The sequence below is a fragment of the Arachis hypogaea genome, chromosome 6 (assembly GCF_003086295.3).
Source record: "Arachis hypogaea cultivar Tifrunner chromosome 6, arahy.Tifrunner.gnm2.J5K5, whole genome shotgun sequence".
In the NCBI taxonomy this organism is placed as follows: Eukaryota; Viridiplantae; Streptophyta; class Magnoliopsida; order Fabales; family Fabaceae; genus Arachis; species Arachis hypogaea.
The window spans coordinates 102,182,599-102,203,388 of NC_092041.1; the positions used below are offsets into that span (position 1 = coordinate 102,182,599).

The following is a 20,790-nucleotide window of genomic DNA, read 5'->3' on the forward strand; positions in this document are numbered from 1 at the left end:
TTATCTATTTAAATCAAAGGAACTAAAAGTTGCGGGTTCAATCCGTTTCACCAAAAATCCAGAAATTAACCAACTATATACAAACACAACACATCATTCTTAACAGAAAATCATTTACATTACAGGCATTTATCCATTTGTATTAAGGTAAATCCTTACTCGGACCATCCAGTTTGCTTCTCAGTCTAATATTAAGCTCGACAGTCCCAGTTCCACTGTACATGCGGTATTATAAAATCACGCACTGTCCTTTAAGCTTGATGATAATAATTACCTCAATCTTACTGTCGCAATCGGCCCGTATCCTGACTCTCTCCTTGTTGGCAATTTCTTGATACATGCCCTGGTAACCCGCACTTGTAACATACACCTAACCCCAATCGGCACGGCCTATTTGGGTGATGACTTCCACATCTCTGACAGCTCAAAACATCAGAAGTAGCCGCTACCCGTTTTCCCTTACCATTCCTTTGGGACTCCTCACTCGTCGCAAAGTTATTCCGTCCTTGGGGAAAGTGTTGTATGTACCCTCTCCCCTTAAACTCTTGACCTCTTGTTGGGTATTCTTGATTGTGCTCCCTGCGGTGGGGTTCCCGGCGGTCATTCTTCGCCTCAACAGCCTTCCTCACACATTCTTCAGCAATACGGCTCTTGTTCACGAGTTCGGAGAAGACCCTAATCTCCATCGGTCCAACGGAGCTCAGGATTTCACTTCGAAGTCCTCCCTCATACTTAATACACTTCCATTCCTCAGAGTCTCCCGGGGTTCCTTGACACATGCGGAAAAACCTGAATAGCTCCTCAAATTTGTCTGTATACTCAGATACGGACATAGCACCTTGCTTCAGCTGCAGTAACTCCAATTCCTTGGCTGTTCTGGCGGAATTCGAAAAGTACTTCTTATAGAATTCCACCTGGAAGGCATCCCAAGTGATATGATCATTCCCCTGTTGCAGGAGACGTCGAGCCCCTTGCCACCAATGCGATGCTTCTCCCATGAGCAGATAGGTAGCAAATTCAACACGCTGCTCTTCAGGCACCAACTGCGCTTGCAGTGCTCGCTCCATGGCCTGAAACCAAGTATCAGCTTCAGTCGGATTGGTGGTTCCCTTGAACTTAGGTTGATTAACCTTTAAGAAAGTTGCCAGTGTCATCGGGCCCCGAGCTTCCCTTCTGCCATTGCCATTATGATTTATTTGTTGCCCAAGAGCCTCCGCAGTGGCTTGCATAGCAGCAGCCATATCCTCTAATGCCGCCATAAGGTTTACTGGGTTATTCGGGTCGACTTCCGGTTCTTGCGTGCTAGTACGACCTCTCTCACGTCCCCGACCAGGTCCACGAGGCGCCATCTGGTTCCTATACACACCAAACAATCGATATCAAGTTGATCAGTCTCAATATCGGAAGTATAGTGCTTCAAAGTACCAAAGGTACACTCATGGACTTCATGCTAGATGTATCGGTTAGATACCCTAACTAGCACAGGCACAGACTCAGAGCATGCATTGAAGCATAAGCAGTTCCATCCCTCAGGCTCACGAGGACGAACTGCTCTGATACCATAATGTAACACCCTAATATTCAAATCCTTATGCTCGAGTCATAAGTCAATGATATTACGGTGGTACGACTCCCAGGTGGATTTTTAATATATAAATATAGGTAATTTCGAAAGGAGTATTAATCGAGAAGCCTGAAAAGAGTGGAAATAAAATCGCGAAGACGTAACACTCACGTTTCGACAACGAAAAGTTAAACTGTGAAGACGAAAGCGATATACGGACAAGGCATAAAGGAGATTAAGAGATAGATAACAGATAGATATATATAACATAAGTAATAGCCACTAGTCGCGACCCGCGAAGTTTAGGCCGGCTAGGGTACAGTATGAAAGTAACTGACAACAATACATCCTAATCTCTCCCAAAGGAAACATAAGAGCCTCTATAGGCATGTTCCAAAAGAGTTCAACACATAATATAATATTTTCAAAACAAAGGTGGAGAGATTCTAAGCAAAACACAAGGTAGAGAAAATAAATATCTTCGCCGTCTCTCAGACGAACCGCAGCTCACTTCTGAGAACTTGAACCTGTATCTGAAAAACAAGAAATATATACGGAATGAGAACCCCGGGCCCATGGGTTCCCAGTACGGTAAAAGTGCCAAATAAATACAATGCACTGCAATAAAAACTCACTAAGCATCCTAAACTCCTTTTCACCAAGTATCCAGCCTAGATTCTCACTAATCCATGAATAGGCATCTGTCGTAAGGGGATACTAAATCTAGTTCGTGTTACACATGTTTCCCAACTCGCTGATTCTTCCATGAATCAGACTCAGAATCATAAGCAAAACCATCACCAGTTGTTCTGCCTCAGCAACTCTATATCAATACATCATACCCTCGCCTGGAGCTAGTGAAATCACATTACTGCGTCTACCCAGGGGGGCTCAAATTATCTCATTCAAAAATCATCATCATCATGCAATCGCATCATCAATTCATCTCATCAAGAACAACCCTCAACATCCACCGACACCAACATGAGGGATCTCTCAGTTGTACAAACACAAGCAATACAGACAAGTAATACACAAATAAGGTACAAGTAGAACAAGTAGCACATAATCAGGTAACATAGCATATATGATGTAGAAATCCAAAACAAATAGGCAAACCCAAACAATTCAAACATATGCAAATGATGTATGCCTGCCCTATGGCTGATGATATCATCTGTCGGTTATATAGCCAACCCGACACGTCCTGATAGCTAACCATGGACAGAAACTCCCCTTGCGGAGCAAGTAGGTTTGAGCTACAACCCCCTTGCTACTACCCGCTCAGCCCAGAGCCAGTGGAACAACCACTACTGCGGCTACTACCCAGGCGGGTGTTTAACAGCTCAACCTGGAGCGAGTGGATTCACCACTACTGCCGCTACTACCCAGGTGTCACAATCTCTGACCTGGAGCAAGTGGGACGAACCACAACCCTTGCTACTGCCCAGGTATCTTAAGCATTAACCCGGAGCAAGCGGGACGAACCACAACCCTTGCTACTGCCCAGGTATCTTAAGCATATATTCATTCAATCTCAATTCATATTATCAATCCTCATTGTTATCAAATCTCAAACATTAACCTCGAGCAAGTGGGACGAACCACAACCCTTACTACTACCCAGGTATCACAAATACATTCATCCAAAACTCCATAATTAACTCATTTATCATAAACATCCTTTTCCGTCTCATACCCGGAGCAAGTGGACAACGCCACTGCCTACTACCCGGGGTTACACATCACATTTCAACATCTTCCACTATTATCCATTTAACACATTCATTCATTAATCATATATGCATTTATACTCAGCCATAATCAATAATGGCTTTGCCGTGACCCGGCAATAACTCAATCATCCGGCTCATGGTTCAATAAAAAACCAGCCATTTATCAATAGATATAGCCCTTCGGCTCATGGCATACACGGTACTCCTACCGTCATCCTCCATATCTCATATAATCATCGTTGATCATCATTGATCATAACTTTTCCCTTGCTTCACTCGCAAGTTACCACATCCCCTAACTCCTTCCCTCATAGCTAGGCATATCATAACGATTTAAGATATAAGTGGTGAGATCGGAGGCTTAGAAGTATGAGATTTGACTTTTAAAACTCAAATATCAACTTTGGCATGAAAACAATGCCACGGGTACGCGTACTCCACGCGCACGCGTGGATGGCCTTAAAAACTCATCGACGCGCAAGCGTCATGCACGCTAACGCGTGGATTAAAAATTTTCCAAATCGACGCGCACGCGTCAACCACGCGTACGCGTGGATACTCTCGTGCCCCAGGCACAAAGCTGGCACAGTTCTGGCACAACTCTCTGGAAAATGGCTGGGCATTGGGTGCAGCACTATCGGCGCGCCCGCGCACATCACGCGCACGCGTGGATGGCGCTTTCTGGAAGATCGGCGCGTACGCGCCAAGTGCGCCCACGCGCAAGGGGTTATTCTGCTAAAAATTTTCTAAGTTAAAAACTGCAGAATTCACAGATTTAGACCCCAATCTTCCAATGGACATAACTTCCTCATTTTAAATCATTTTTCATCCGTTCTTCGAACGGCATGGACATCCCGGATCCCATTTCATTTCTAAACAGATTTGGCGCAAAACAGAGATCCGTAGTCCAAGTTATGTCTCACCAAAGTATGCCCAAAAACCATATTTTTCATAAAAACCACAAAGTGCCATTTCAAAACAAACCATTTCCAACCCTTTTCAAAATCAATCAAAACATGCCAATTTCATCCCTTTTCTTTGAAATCAATTGAAATGTATCAAATTCAATGTCAAGCCTCCTCGACTCACACATTGACACATTACCACAATTCACAAAACCGCCATATAACCATTTTTACCCATTTCAAACAAATGGCTAAATTACAAACACATCAACATGTCATACATCCTTCCTCATCCCAATTTCCAACAATACTATTTCCAATCAACCATCATTATACATGATCAATATCATACTCACTATCACGTGGTTTCATCCCCAAATCAACCTCAATCATTCCTCAAACATATATCACAACATACATATCTCTCATGCATTATCATACCATCAAGGCATCAAATAATCATGATCACATATATGACCACATAACATACCTCAACCAAAACCAAACATACCTCATCTATACAATTTCACCCAAAATTACCAATTTCCACACTTCAACTCCTCAAACCTCATTATTCAATAACCAACCCAATCATTCATATATTCATTATCTGAAATTCATCCAATCACTTGTGTCATCATACAATGCACACATCAACTTACCTTACTTACCTCTTTTCGGCCTCTGGCCCAAAATTCACGGCCTCCGGCCCAATTTCACAATTTAAATGCATAAACCACAAATCAATACTCATTACCCAATATATCAAATTTTCAATACACCAAGCATACAAGGCCACACAATTCCCAACCCAATCATCAATTCACATTACATACCAACTATGCATATTAGCACCAACCATTTACACAATCCAAACTTAATCCTAGGGGCATCTAGCCTAGGAATTCTTATCACACCACACAGTACTTAAATGAAACTTAAACCGTACCTCTTGTAGCCAAATCAATTGAGCCTCTTCTTTAGAAGTCTCCACCAACCTTAGTCCCAAGCCTCACCAAAGCTCCTCAAGCAACACCAATCTCCCAATTGTACACCAAGATCATCAAATACACTAACATAACCAATATCACATACATACATCAACCTAGGGCTCATAAAAATGACAAATCACAAGGGTTTGAGCACTTCTTACCTCAGCCCATATGAAGTAGGGATAGAACCCACTTGGAATCCATGTTGGAGTATCCCTAAACACCCAAAATCACAAGATTTCAACACTAACCACCCAAAAACGTGTAACAGTGGAGAATATCGAAAACTGGGCAGAGATGAATGGAATACTCACCACAAAACTTAGATAGAATTGTAGAGGATGAGAAGAGCGACGTGTGGCCGCAAACGGCTCGTCAATCGGAGCTCCGTAGCTCAAGTTATGGTGATTTGAAGATCAAAGAGAGTTATGTTTTCTCTCTTCTCTTCTCTCTTCTCTATTTCAGCGCCCCAACCTCTCTTTTAGGGTAAAAATGAGCTGAAATGCTCATAACTAATGTTTATATATGTTGGGTTTTGGGCCCACTTAGGCCCAGTTCCCTTATTTTTGTCCGTTGGCCCAATTTTGGGCCAAAACCTTTAAGATTAGAGCTCCAAATCGCACTTTAAATATTTCTACCTTCCCTAATCATAATTCCTCATTTCTTAATCCTATTTACTCATAATCAATTTTCTCAACTGCAGTACCAGACAGGCCTCAGCCGGTACTGCTGGTCAAAATTCCACTGCGCGCTTTTACGCAGAAAACTATGTCTTCCGACGCAGAAAAATTCACTGAATCCAGATATCATATTTAAATCATCAAATTCCAATTGCCAAATCTTCCACCCATATTCGCTCCTACTTAACTTATTATTTGATTAATTTCGGTTAGACCGGGTATTACATTCTACCCCCCTAACAGAAATTTTCGCCCTCGAAAATTCCATCCATCACTACGAGTACGCGAGCGTAGTCTGCCGTTATATCCAACGCATAACAGTTCCAAGGTCCTTTTACTCTGCGCGCTTCCGTTGCCGCGCTCTGATTTCTCTATCTCTGAGGATCTCGGTCATTCGTTCCTTACTTTTACCGTCTCATCAACTCACACCCTATTAAATCTTGAATCATGTCATCAATAAGATTGTCATCATCGTTAATCATAGCCATTATCCCACATCACTATAATCAATCAAAGCTTTCTTCGTTTTTAGAATTCAACGAGTTTGGACTAACAAGCTGACAAACTCTTAAGAATCCGCTTTCCTTTAATAATCTATAAAAGCTTTCGAGACGCATTTCTTTTGTTGAAGTTACTCTGATCAAAAATCATTTTCAAAAACATAACCAACACTCCTTCAAATTCTTGGGAAAAATTTCAACAGCACCTCCCCAAAAATTGGAGTTTACCACCCGTCACGGGTTCCCTCAAACCAATCTCAGCACTGCATCAGCATTGCAATTTAAAGGTTTCCAAACTATTCCTCTGAAACCGATCATTACAAATCTTGATTTAAATCCAAGGTCACCATGATCAAACATTATAGCACTCATCTCTTGAACACGACAACTTGCACTCAATCCTCATCTAAATCCAGTTATGCATCGTTGATAATTTTCTCATCCGTTTCAGAACCATCAAGGCTCATAGCCACAATTAATTCCAATTATCTAGAATCATTATCTGTATAAGCTCACTAAACTTTTAAGTACTCAAAGCATAAGGCATTTCTAATCATACCCCACTTTTCCTTATTATTACCATACTATGCTAGTACGCTTTAGCAAGCTTCCGCTATGCCACTTTGATTTCTCGCCAAGTATTAGTTCCATCACTTATTCCCTCAAGTACTCAACCACAACTTAGCATGACTGGAATTTCAAATCAACGTTTCCAAATCCATCCTTTAGGACCATCCCTTATCTATTTAAATCAAAGGAACTAAAAGTTGCGGGTTCAATCCGTTTCACAAAAAATCCAGAAATTAACCAACTATATACAAACACAACACATCATTCTTAACAGAAAATCATTTACATTACAGGCATTTATCCATTTGTATTAAGGTAAATCCTTACTCGGACCATCCAGTTTGCTTCTCAGTCTAATATTAAGCTCGACAGTCCCAGTTCCACTGTACATGCGGTATTATAAAATCACGCACTGTCCTTTAAGCTTGATGATAATAATTACCTCAATCTTACTGTCGCAATCGGCCCGTATCCTGACTCTCTCCTTGTTGGCAATTTCTTGATACATGCCCTGGTAACCCGCACTTGTAACATACACCTAACCCCAATCGGCACGGCCTATTTGGGTGATGACTTCCACATCTCTGACAGCTCAAAACATCAGAAGTAGCCGCTACCCGTTTTCCCTTACCATTCCTTTGGGACTCCTCACTCGTCGCAAAGTTATTCCGTCCTTGGGGAAAGTGTTGTATGTACCCTCTCCCCTTAAACTCTTGACCTCTTGTTGGGTATTCTTGATTGTGCTCCCTGCGGTGGGGTTCCCGGCGGTCATTCTTCGCCTCAACAGCCTTCCTCACACATTCTTCAGCAATACGGCTCTTGTTCACGAGTTCGGAGAAGACCCTAATCTCCATCGGTCCAACGGAGCTCAGGATTTCACTTCGAAGTCCTCCCTCATACTTAATACACTTCCATTCCTCAGAGTCTCCCGGGGTTCCTTGACACATGCGGAAAAACCTGAATAGCTCCTCAAATTTGTCTGTATACTCAGATACGGACATAGCACCTTGCTTCAGCTGCAGTAACTCCAATTCCTTGGCTGTTCTGGCGGAATTCGAAAAGTACTTCTTATAGAATTCCACCTGGAAGGCATCCCAAGTGATATGATCATTCCCCTGTTGCAGGAGACGTCGAGCCCCTTGCCACCAATGCGATGCTTCTCCCATGAGCAGATAGGTAGCAAATTCAACACGCTGCTCTTCAGGCACCAACTGCGCTTGCAGTGCTCGCTCCATGGCCTGAAACCAAGTATCAGCTTCAGTCGGATTGGTGGTTCCCTTGAACTTAGGTTGATTAACCTTTAAGAAAGTTGCCAGTGTCATCGGGCCCCGAGCTTCCCTTCTGCCATTGCCATTATGATTTATTTGTTGCCCAAGAGCCTCCGCAGTGGCTTGCATAGCAGCAGCCATATCCTCTAATGCCGCCATAAGGTTTACTGGGTTATTCGGGTCGACTTCCGGTTCTTGCGTGCTAGTACGACCTCTCTCACGTCCCCGACCAGGTCCACGAGGCGCCATCTGGTTCCTATACACACCAAACAATCGATATCAAGTTGATCAGTCTCAATATCGGAAGTATAGTGCTTCAAAGTACCAAAGGTACACTCATGGACTTCATGCTAGATGTATCGGTTAGATACCCTAACTAGCACAGGCACAGACTCAGAGCATGCATTGAAGCATAAGCAGTTCCATCCCTCAGGCTCACGAGGACGAACTGCTCTGATACCATAATGTAACACCCTAATATTCAAATCCTTATGCTCGAGTCATAAGTCAATGATATTACGGTGGTACGACTCCCAGGTGGATTTTTAATATATAAATATAGGTAATTTCGAAAGGAGTATTAATCGAGAAGCCTGAAAAGAGTGGAAATAAAATCGCGAAGACGTAACACTCACGTTTCGACAACGAAAAGTTAAACTGTGAAGACGAAAGCGATATACGGACAAGGCATAAAGGAGATTAAGAGATAGATAACAGATAGATATATATAACATAAGTAATAGCCACTAGTCGCGACCCGCGAAGTTTAGGCCGGCTAGGGTACAGTATGAAAGTAACTGACAACAATACATCCTAATCTCTCCCAAAGGAAACATAAGAGCCTCTATAGGCATGTTCCAAAAGAGTTCAACACATAATATAATATTTTCAAAACAAAGGTGGAGAGATTCTAAGCAAAACACAAGGTAGAGAAAATAAATATCTTCGCCGTCTCTCAGACGAACCGCAGCTCACTTCTGAGAACTTGAACCTGTATCTGAAAAACAAGAAATATATACGGAATGAGAACCCCGGGCCCATGGGTTCCCAGTACGGTAAAAGTGCCAAATAAATACAATGCACTGCAATAAAAACTCACTAAACATCCTAAACTCCTTTTCACCAAGTATCCAGCCTAGATTCTCACTAATCCATGAATAGGCATCTGTCGTAAGGGGATACTAAATCTAGTTCGTGTTACACATGTTTCCCAACTCGCTGATTCTTCCGTGAATCAGACTCAGAATCATAAGCAAAACCATCACCAGTTGTTCTGCCTCAGCAACTCTATATCAATACATCATACCCTCGCCTGGAGCTAGTGAAATCACATTACTGCGTCTACCCAGGGGGGCTCAAATTATCTCATTCAAAAATCATCATCATCATGCAATCGCATCATCAATTCATCTCATCAAGAACAGCCCTCAACATCCACCGACACCAACATGAGGGATCTCTCAGTTGTACAAACACAAGCAATACAGACAAGTAATACACAAATAAGGTACAAGTAGAACAAGTAGCACATAATCAGGTAACATAGCATATATGATGTAGAAATCCAAAACAAATAGGCAAACCCAAACAATTCAAACATATGCAAATGATGTATGCCTGCCCTATGGCTGATGATATCATCTGTCGGTTATATAGCCAACCCGACACGTCCTGATAGCTAACCATGGACAGAAACTCCCCTTGCGGAGCAAGTAGGTTTGAGCTACAACCCTTTTGCTACTACCCGCTCAGCCCAGAGCCAGTGGAACAACCACTACTGCGGCTACTACCCAGGCGGGTGTTTAACAGCTCAACCTGGAGCGAGTGGATTCACCACTACTGCCGCTACTACCCAGGTGTCACAATCTCTGACCTGGAGCAAGTGGGACGAACCACAACCCTTGCTACTGCCCAGGTATCTTAAGCATTAACCCGGAGCAAGCGGGACGAACCACAACCCTTGCTACTGCCCAGGTATCTTAAGCATATATTCATTCAATCTCAATTCATATTATCAATCCTCATTGTTATCAAATCTCAAACATTAACCTGGAGCAAGTGGGACGAACCACAACCCTTACTACTACCCAGGTATCACAAATACATTCATCCAAAACTCCATAATTAACTCATTTATCATAAACATCCTTTTCCGTCTCATACCCGGAGCAAGTGGACAACGCCACTGCCTACTACCCGGGGTTACACATCACATTTCAACATCTTCCACTATTATCCATTTAACACATTCATTCATTAATCATATATGCATTTATACTCAGCCATAATCAATAATGGCTTTGCCGTGACCCGGCAATAACTCAATCATCCGGCTCATGGTTCAATAAAAAACCAGCCATTTATCAATAGATATAGCCCTTCGGCTCATGGCATACACGGTACTCCTACCGTCATCCTCCATATCTCATATAATCATCGTTGATCATCATTGATCATAACTTTTCCCTTGCTTCACTCGCAAGTTACCACATCCCCTAACTCCTTCCCTCATAGCTAGGCATATCATAACGATTTAAGATATAAGTGGTGAGATCGGAGGCTTAGAAGTATGAGATTTGACTTTTAAAACTCAAATATCAACTTTGGCATGAAAACAATGCCACGGGTACGCGTACTCCACGCGCACGCGTGGATGGCCTTAAAAACTCATCGATGCGCAAGCGTCATGCACGCTAACGCGTGGATTAAAAATTTTCCAAATCGACGCGCACGCGTCAACCACGCGTACGCGTGGATACTCTCGTGCCCCAGGCACAAAGCTGGCACAGTTCTGGCACAACTCTCTGGAAAATGGCTGGGCATTGGGTACAGCACTATCGGCGCGCCCGCGCACATCACGCGCACGCGTGGATGGCGCTTTCTGGAAGATCGGCGCGTACGCGCCAAGTGCGCCCACGCGCAAGGGGTTATTCTGCTAAAAATTTTCTAAGTTAAAAACTGCAGAATTCACAGATTTAGACCCCAATCTTCCAATGGACATAACTTCCTCATTTTAAATCATTTTTCATCCGTTCTTCGAACGGCATGGACATCCCGGATCCCATTTCATTTCTAAACAGATTTGGCGCAAAACAGAGATCCGTAGTCCAAGTTATGTCTCACCAAAGTATGCCCAAAAACCATATTTTTCATAAAAACCACAAAGTGCCATTTCAAAACAAACCATTTCCAACCCTTTTCAAAATCAATCAAAACATGCCAATTTCATCCCTTTTCTTTGAAATCAATTGAAATGTATCAAATTCAATGTCAAGCCTCCTCGACTCACACATTGACACATTACCACAATTCACAAAACCGCCATATAACCATTTTTACCCATTTCAAACAAATGGCTAAATTACAAACACATCAACATGTCATACATCCTTCCTCATCCCAATTTCCAACAATACTATTTCCAATCAACCATCATTATACATGATCAATATCATACTCACTATCACGTGGTTTCATCCCCAAATCAACCTCAATCATTCCTCAAACATATATCACAACATACATATCTCTCATGCATTATCATACCATCAAGGCATCAAATAATCATGATCACATATATGACCACATAACATACCTCAACCAAAACCAAACATACCTCATCTATACAATTTCACCCAAAATTACCAATTTCCACACTTCAACTCCTCAAACCTCATTATTCAATAACCAACCCAATCATTCATATATTCATTATCTGAAATTCATCCAATCACTTGTGTCATCATACAATGCACACATCAACTTACCTTACTTACCTCTTTTCGGCCTCTGGCCCAAAATTCACGGCCTCCGGCCCAATTTCACAATTTAAATGCATAAACCACAAATCAATACTCATTACCCAATATATCAAATTTTCAATACACCAAGCATACAAGGCCACACAATTCCCAACCCAATCATCAATTCACATTACATACCAACTATGCATATTAGCACCAACCATTTACACAATCCAAACTTAATCCTAGGGGCATCTAGCCTAGGAATTCTTATCACACCACACAGTACTTAAATGAAACTTAAACCGTACCTCTTGTAGCCAAATCAATTGAGCCTCTTCTTTAGAAGTCTCCACCAACCTTAGTCCCAAGCCTCACCAAAGCTCCTCAAGCAACACCAATCTCCCAATTGTACACCAAGATCATCAAATACACTAACATAACCAATATCACATACATACATCAACCTAGGGCTCATAAAAATGACAAATCACAAGGGTTTGAGCACTTCTTACCTCAGCCCATATGAAGTAGGGATAGAACCCACTTGGAATCCATGTTGGAGTATCCCTAAACACCCAAAATCACAAGATTTCAACACTAACCACCCAAAAACGTGTAACAGTGGAGAATATCGAAAACTGGGCAGAGATGAATGGAATACTCACCACAAAACTTAGATAGAATTGTAGAGGATGAGAAGAGCGACGTGTGGCCGCAAACGGCTCGTCAATCGGAGCTCCGTAGCTCAAGTTATGGTGATTTGAAGATCAAAGAGAGTTATGTTTTCTCTCTTCTCTTCTCTCTTCTCTATTTCAGCGCCCCAACCTCTCTTTTAGGGTAAAAATGAGCTGAAATGCTCATAACTAATGTTTATATATGTTGGGTCTTGGGCCCACTTAGGCCCAGTTCACTTATTTTTGTCCGTTGGCCCAATTTTGGGCCAAAACCTTTAAGATTAGCGCTCCAAATCGCACTTTAAATATTTCTACCTTCCCTAATCATAATTCTTTATTTCTTAATCCTATTTACTCATAATCAATTTTCTCAACTGCAGTACCAGACAGGCCTCAGCCGGTACTGCTGGTCAAAATTCCACTGCGCGCTTTTACGCAGAAAACTATGTCTTCCGACTCAGAAAAATTCACTGAATCCAAATATCATATTTAAATCATCAAATTCCAATTGCCAAATCTTCCACCCATATTCGCTCCTACTTAACTTATTATTTGATTAATTTCGGTTAGACCGGGTATTACAGTCACACCAAAGATTGGAAGGGTACTTCTGATTTGATGAACTTTTAAGTGCAGCAGGTGCCACTAAGAGTGCATTAGACTCCAAAGAAGCCTGTTCAATCTTGTCTTTCTCCATCATCACAACTCTACGAGTTTTCTCTCTTCTAACTTAAGCAAATACTTCTCCAATTGAGGGTAGGATTGCTCTTCCAATAAGTCTACCACAAACTTCATCTAGCTCCACGTTGAGACCTGCAAGAAACTGGAATATCCTCCCTTCTTCCACTGTTTGTTGGTGGTGTTTGGCATCAGCGGCTGAATTCCACTTGTAGTTATTAAAGTGGTCAAGATCCTGCCACACCCGCTTCAATGTGTGAAAATATTTGGTGACATTGTCACTTCCTTGTTGAATTTCTCTAACTTTTAGAGTAAATTCATAAATTTGGGATTTATTCCCAAGATCAGAGTCATCTCCTTAACACTATCCCACAATTCTTTGGTAGTAGTATAATACATGTAGTTACTAATGATATTCTCCTCCATTGAGTTCACCATCCATGTCAACACCATAGAATTTTTGGTATCCCACACATTATATTGCGGGTCAGTGATGTTAGGCTGGCTTCGCTCACAAGTGAGATATCCAATATTCCCTCTTCCATGAATATACATCTGAACTGATTGAGACCACCTAAGGTAGTTTGACTCATTAAGTCAAAATGTGGTGATCTGAACTAAATGGAAGTCACCACTAACTAGTACCTGTTGCTCAGATTTGAAATCTATAGAGTAGGAGTGGTGTTCTCCTTCTGTTCAAGATTAATGACTAAGGAACTGTCAGTCATAGCTATAAATCAGAGGGACAGTGTAGAGATCCTGATCTGATACCAAGTTGAAATGTTTGAATATGTTATATTATCAAATGTACAGGGTATCAACCTCTTTATAGAAGAATTACAGAAATAGAAATAACTAGAAAATAAGAAAGAAGAGAAAAATATTAACCTAAAATAAAAGAAAGATTTCTAATAATAAAATTCTTAAAATTAAGTTAAACTAAAAAAGAAAAAGATTTATAATTAATTCTATTTACATAAAAAATTTATGAAAAGAATTAGGAATTTGATTTTTGATTTGATTTAGTCAACACCCTAGCAATTGTAGCGATTCCTGAAGGGCTCCCAGCTGTTCTTACAACGTGAGTCTAGGTCTTTTCTTTATTATTTCTATTAGCAATGCTATCTTTTAGATGTTTTAATTTTGATTTCTATAGACTTTTTTTCATGGGATTTCTTATTAAATTTAGTAGGAGAATGCTGTTGTGTGTTTTGTCATAGAATTCTCCTTATATATTTGCACTAGTGGAATTACTTGGTAACTGTAGGGCTATCCTTAATCTGAGATGCTATGCTATCCTTTTTGAACAAGATTTACAAATTAAAAAAAATTTGCAAAAAGTAACTTTCTTCTATTCAAAATCTATTTATTCTTAGCTGTTTGGAACTTTCTTAATTAAGCATGCAAAAAAATTAAGCATGCATTTCCTAATTAATTTCATTTCATTCTAATTAATTTTCCTAATTTATATATTTCTTTTCTTATTATTTCGTTTTGCTAATGTCAGATTATTTGAAGTTCAAATAATAACTGTCTCGTTTTAGTTGCTACTTGAGCTGGATTTGGAGGTATTGTCATCTGGAAATCATTAGGAATAAATGTACCTAAACAAGAAGTTTGGTTTGCTTTGCTGCTTAGACTTCGCTGTTCTATGTTCTGAACTAATATTTAACTATTTTTGGAAGTTTTGAGGTTGATTAGGGGACAATATTCCGAGACAATATAAATTAGTTACTTCTTTACAATTCCTTTTTCAGCTTCATTTTATTATGAGCGAGTAGAATACTGGTTTTATTTACATTGAAATACTATCTTTTGTTGGATTTAAAACCATATGATTTAATTTGGTTCATAAAAGCCTTTTTGCAGAAGTAGTTTATGATAGCTATTATATCTTCATTTGATCTTCTTCCAATTAGTTTATCAAGTTATTCATATTTATCACATCCAATTAGTTTATGATAGCAAAGATGGATAATGTAAAAGAGATTCAGCTACCTTTCTTCACCATAGCTCTTTTGTCCCCATCTGAAGAGAGATTAGGACTAAGAGCAATTGGGAATGAACATATGGTCCTCTTTAAAACCTAGTGAGGGCTTATATTTTTTCTCTGTTTTTCATTTCATAACTTAGATATGATAGATTACTGAAAAATCAAGTAAAAACATCTCTTTTTCCATCAAAGTAGACTACATATATGTAGAAAATATAAATGTATATTAGTTAAGGTATTATAATGCCTCCATCATTTATCAAGTAATAAACACGTACGCAAAACGAAAGACAAATAATAATGTTCCACAAACATAGAAATGCTCCTCGAATGCTATGGCTATCTCCAAGCAACATCATCTGAAAAAAAAAGGGAAATGATAGAAATTAAAGAAGCCAGGTAAGAAATTTCAGCAGGAAATGGTACTTATATGATGATGATGATCTGAAAATTAAAGCAACCACAAGCCACAGCTCCCAGGTCAAACACAACAAATAAGCAAACCATCGATAGTTTACACAACAGTTAATAAATAACCATCAAATAAATCAAGAAGTGCAGAATGCAAGAAGTGCATGTATGTCTAGATATGATAATATGCTATGCTATATATATGTACCTTTACCACAAAATTGATGCATGCATTTTATTTTTTAAAATACCTTTTGTTATATACCTTTGATGATGACCATGCGTCCATGTGATGCTTTCATATATACATTAAAGCAAACAAGGTAGAAGCCAAATATCTTGTGGGTATAGTCGTCCACTCTAGGCCATGTGTTAAAATTATTCTAGTAGGATTTAAATTTTTTCAACAAATATTAAAAAAAATATTAGAAATTTAATTTGATATAGAGCAATGCTAGGGGCCAGCAACTTTGGTATTTTGTAACCATCAATAGTGTTTTTAATGGTGTGAGATTACATCCAATAATAAAAAATCACTCACTTTTCTTTTGATGGTTAAGTGCTGACCATAAAACACAAAAGTTGCTTGCCCCTAAACTTTTTCATATTCTAATATATGAAACCATTATCAAATTATATCACTTTCTCGAGTCACAAAAAAAAATTATATCACTTCTCGGAATTTATTAAGGAACAAGATAAGATCATCAAAAGAAATTAATAAAGGCATGCATCTTAGAACTAAGTACATTATTAGGATAATAATAAATCCAACACCAGTCGTAAGAATCGGCAGTACTCTTACCTTCAATTTCATCTTCAATAGTTGGTATATATGTCTGGTGTGTGTCCTCATTGCCATTTAGTAAAGTACGAAATCTGTGAAGGAAATTTTCACAATTTGGGACAAATCCCTTGTTCACTAAAAGTATTAGCTCTCCTTGATAACTATAGGATTGTTTCTCAAGTAAATGGTTAAAATTGAACAACCTTAGCATCTCCCTCATTGAATGTTCCGTGACTCTCACATTATGCTGCTTGAAAAAGGCCAACAATTCAGTCGGATTCTCCCGATAATATTGTTCAAAGCACTGTTGAATTTTGGACGCTTGTTCTTTGAGCCAACCATCTTTCTTAGTTAATTCAAATCCAAATTCGTAAGCCTTCTTTAATATGTAGTTAACATTAGCCATGATAGACACTCCTTGCAATTCATAAATGTAGGTCTTCTTCAACGTGGATTCTAAGGAGGCCTCAAGTTTGTTGATATTCCAATCTATATAGTGTGAAATCAAAGACCATTCCTCCCGAACTTGAACTTTGGAATTGGGGTATGTTTTGAGGAGTGGTTCAATGATGTCCCTGTCTTTGAAAGCAATATCGAGGCGATTCAATACTTGGATGGTAATTGGATGAGGCTCACAGGAATGAGAGTTTTCAATTTCGGGAGGAACATCGTCATCCCTGAAATAGTAATCTCTGGTTGCTTCTCCTAGTTTTTTTGTGAGATCAAACATTTCGATGGTCATGTCTAGATTACGAGTAAACAGTGAACGGAACTCTGGAACAATTAAGTCACGTACTATTCTGAACACCAGGACAATTTCAGGACTCATCAGTTCAGGGATACCTTGAATGAAACTGAGCAAATCTTGTTTGACTTGTAAGCAAAGCTGCTCAAAACACTTGCTGGAGATGGGAGAGAATTCGCCAAAGACTTGTTGACAGAGTATCCGTTCGTTGGGAATTAGTATCTTTAATACTATGTTGCAATATTTAATCCAATTCTTGATCCTACTCACCTGGGCCGTCGAGTTGTCGGGTTTCAGCTCGGATTCGCACTTCCGCAGGAATTGTTTTCGACTTCTAAAGTACATTGTCGGCAACCAATTGTCCATTTCAAAATTGTCCCTTGATGTCATCTGATTCACTATTAAGTGAAGAGTCTCAACTTCTCGCATAATCCTGTCCTTAATGAAGTTTTGGTCTTGCATTATTCCCTCTGGAATCTGGTCACTCCAATAGTTGATGTAGCCAATCAAATGACGCCGTAAATTTTGGGAAAGTTCCAAATCCTTCTCGTTAAGATTTTGTAGTGCAAGGGTGAAGAGATCTTGAGTTGGACGTACAGTAGACAAAGAATCCGTTCTAATATCTTGGAGGGGAGTAGTGTTGTTGTTAATTGGATCTTGATGCACATCTCCTTCGGCATGCTTCTCTTTACATGAACGGAGAATGATGAGAAGAAAACTGAAGAGAGCTCCAAAGAAACCGAACCACCATCTTATCTTTGTGAGCTCCACCACAAGTTCTTCCAAAAAGAATTTCATAAGTTCTCCAATAAATCCATAGTTAGTCTGTATTGATAGAGCAAAAGCCATCACAGCAAAACCAACAAGGGATACTATACCAGCAACTTGTATGTTATTTGGTGTATCATTGTGTCCTTTCCATTGTTGTTCTTGTTCTTCCCCTCTTCTGGAAAAGAAGGTGTAGATAATGATCACCAACAGGGCCAGGAATACACCACACGCTTTGAATTGGCGACGAAAAGGTAGCACCTTTTTTGAACCTTTCAACTGATGAAGGACAATTACCAAAACAAAAACGGTAACACAGAAAAGAGTGTACCCAACGTTTTTCCATGGTTTTGGGTCTCCCAATAGATGCTTCAAGTTGGAGCTTAGACCAAAACCTATTAATCCAACAGCAACTCCAACAATAGAAACTATCCACCAGAAAATTGGACGCTGTAGCACTCTACTTTGAATCCACGTTTCGAACGTATTGGGTTTATTGCGGTCACCGGAGGTCAGGATGGCGTCAACGGTTTCCATAGAGAGAGCTATGCGAAGTTTGATAGTGGCGGCAAACTGATATTTTCAAGTGAAGCACTTCAATTTGTCTCGTGTTCTACCATCTCCATCACACCAAGTTTTAGAGGAAGACTTTCTATCAAAGACTTAAGAAAGGTCTAATTTTGAGTTAATTGCTTTCTAATATTTAGGATATAATAAAAAATAAGTAAAAATAAGTAATTTTGATTGTCATTTATTTTAGTTAAGTATTTTTTCCTTTATTTTATATTTTTTAATTATTATTAAAAAAATTGAATAATATTAGATATAATAAATATATAATTATAAATATTACATGCATTAAATTATAAATGTTAGGTGAAATAGAATAACTTTAGCATATTTTCTTTCTAACATTACCAATTAGTTAAGATCAAATTTTAAAAAGACTTACTAAATGCATAAAATTATTTATAAAAAATTAAATAAATAGTAATTTTTAAGTAAAATATCTTTATTAGAATTTAATTAATTGTTATTTTTAAAATTATTTTTTTAAAAAATAAAAAATATAAATTCAATTTTTTTAATATATTAACTATGTATTTATTAAAAATTTACTATTAAAAATCTTAATACATATTTTTAAAACACGTATGCATTAAAAAGGTTTATAACTTTACATTTATATTTTTTATTATTTTTTTATTTTTGATCTTTAATATTTATATCTTCTAAAGGTGGCACGCGCACTGAGTTATTATAAGATAATCTAAAAGTAAAATAAAAAATCTAATTAATTTATACTAAATAAGCTAAAGTAATTTTATTTTAAACACTCGTTAATTAATAACGTTCCATTATAATTTTCCCGCGTGCACCTTTCCCCTGCTCCCGTAGGTCCAAAACATGAAAATTATGTATTATATTGCAAGGTTAGAAACAATCTCGGTCTGTTTGTCTGTTACTACCTTCGCAGTGTTTTCTTCATTGATTTTCTTTACACGCTGTTTGCTGAAGTTGGTCAATCTAAAGGGTTTTTGCAGATCCGTGTTTTCCAACAATATTGCTACAATTTATTATTTATGATCATCATTTTCTCCCACCACACGACGGGGAAGTAGTCTGGAAAAAATGTTACGTCAGATTTTCTAGAATGTAAATGTTATCTTGCCTAGTGGGTTTACTTCAAGAAGACAAGAATACGAGGTTGCTAAGAGGATTTTTTTATTATAAATTATAAAAAATATTTATTTTTACCAAATTTAGTTTTTAGCTTTATTTATGGAGATGTACGTTGTTGGCAAATTCGTCGCACACACTCCGGTAAACTTTATAAAAAATGAGTAAATTCGTCTTATTTTTCGGCGAACTCTATAAATTTTATAGAATTCACCTTACTTCTGCGGAGCGAACTCCACTTTAAATATATTAAATTGAATTTGAAAAATTAACAATAGTAAGCGTTATCATCGTCTCCAGAATACATAAGAATACCAAGAATAAGTCGTATTTTATTTTTGAGAAATAGTTATTTTTCAATTCATAATTAAATTTTTTTTTGTTAAATATGAGTGTACGTGTATATTTTTGAAGACGATGATAATAACTGCCATGGACCCATAAAATTATAATGTTTAGACAAAAATAATTATTTTTTGATAAAGAGAATTATGGTTATTTGATATAATTTTTTTTTTACAAATTTTTTGTCTCTCACAATTTTGGTAAAAATTTAAAATTAGTTAATTCGAGTATATTTCTTATAGATTCTTTAATTATTGAACTATAATTTTTTGTTGTATTATATAAAAAATAATCAATAAAAATATAATTCGTCAGATATGAGGCACTAGTATTAATAATAAACGTATCACATAATAATGGCAAAACATTAAAATGAAAAAAAATATTTTTAATATAAATTAATATATTTTTTAATGTGTTAATTATATTTATTAAAAATTTGATTAACTAACATATTCTAAGATTTAAATAACTAAATATATTGATATTATTTTTTTATTATTTTTATATATTATTTTTGCCAAAAATATTATAATTTTTTGGGTCTCTGGCAATCATTATCATCGTTTCCAAAAATACATAAGCACATCGGAATAAGTCATATTTAACAAAGATTTTTTTAATTATAAATTAAAAAAAATAACTATTTCCTAAACATAAAATACGAATTATTCTTGTATACTCTTATGTATTCTGAAAACGATGATAATGTTTATTATTGTTAACTTTTCAAACTCAATTTTTTTTT

General features: G+C 38.1%; 1 protein-coding gene across 1 annotated transcript; it reads right to left on the minus strand.

The window, feature by feature from the left end:
* Window positions 1–15,484: 15,484 nt before the first annotated feature.
* LOC112697185 (uncharacterized) lies at window positions 15,485–18,749 on the minus strand. Its single transcript, XM_025750258.3, has 2 exons — window positions 16,523–18,749; window positions 15,485–15,665 (listed from the first exon to the last, which is right to left on the minus strand). The coding sequence occupies exons 1-2, from the start codon at window positions 18,552–18,554 to the stop codon at window positions 15,646–15,648; spliced, it is 2,052 nt and encodes a 683-aa protein (XP_025606043.1). The 5' UTR covers window positions 18,555–18,749; the 3' UTR covers window positions 15,485–15,645.
* Window positions 18,750–20,790: the final 2,041 nt, after the last annotated feature.

What these genes read in the sequence shown, in the direction of transcription:
- LOC112697185 (XM_025750258.3), bottom strand. Translation starts at nt 18,554, where the DNA reads ATGGAAACCGTTGACGCCATCCTGACCTCCGGTGACCGCAATAAACCC. An exon ending in TATTGAAGATGAAATTGAAG is followed by an intron (nt 15,666 to 16,522) that starts GTAAGAGTACTG and finishes TTTTTTTTTCAG; the next exon opens with ATGATGTTGCTTGGAGATAG.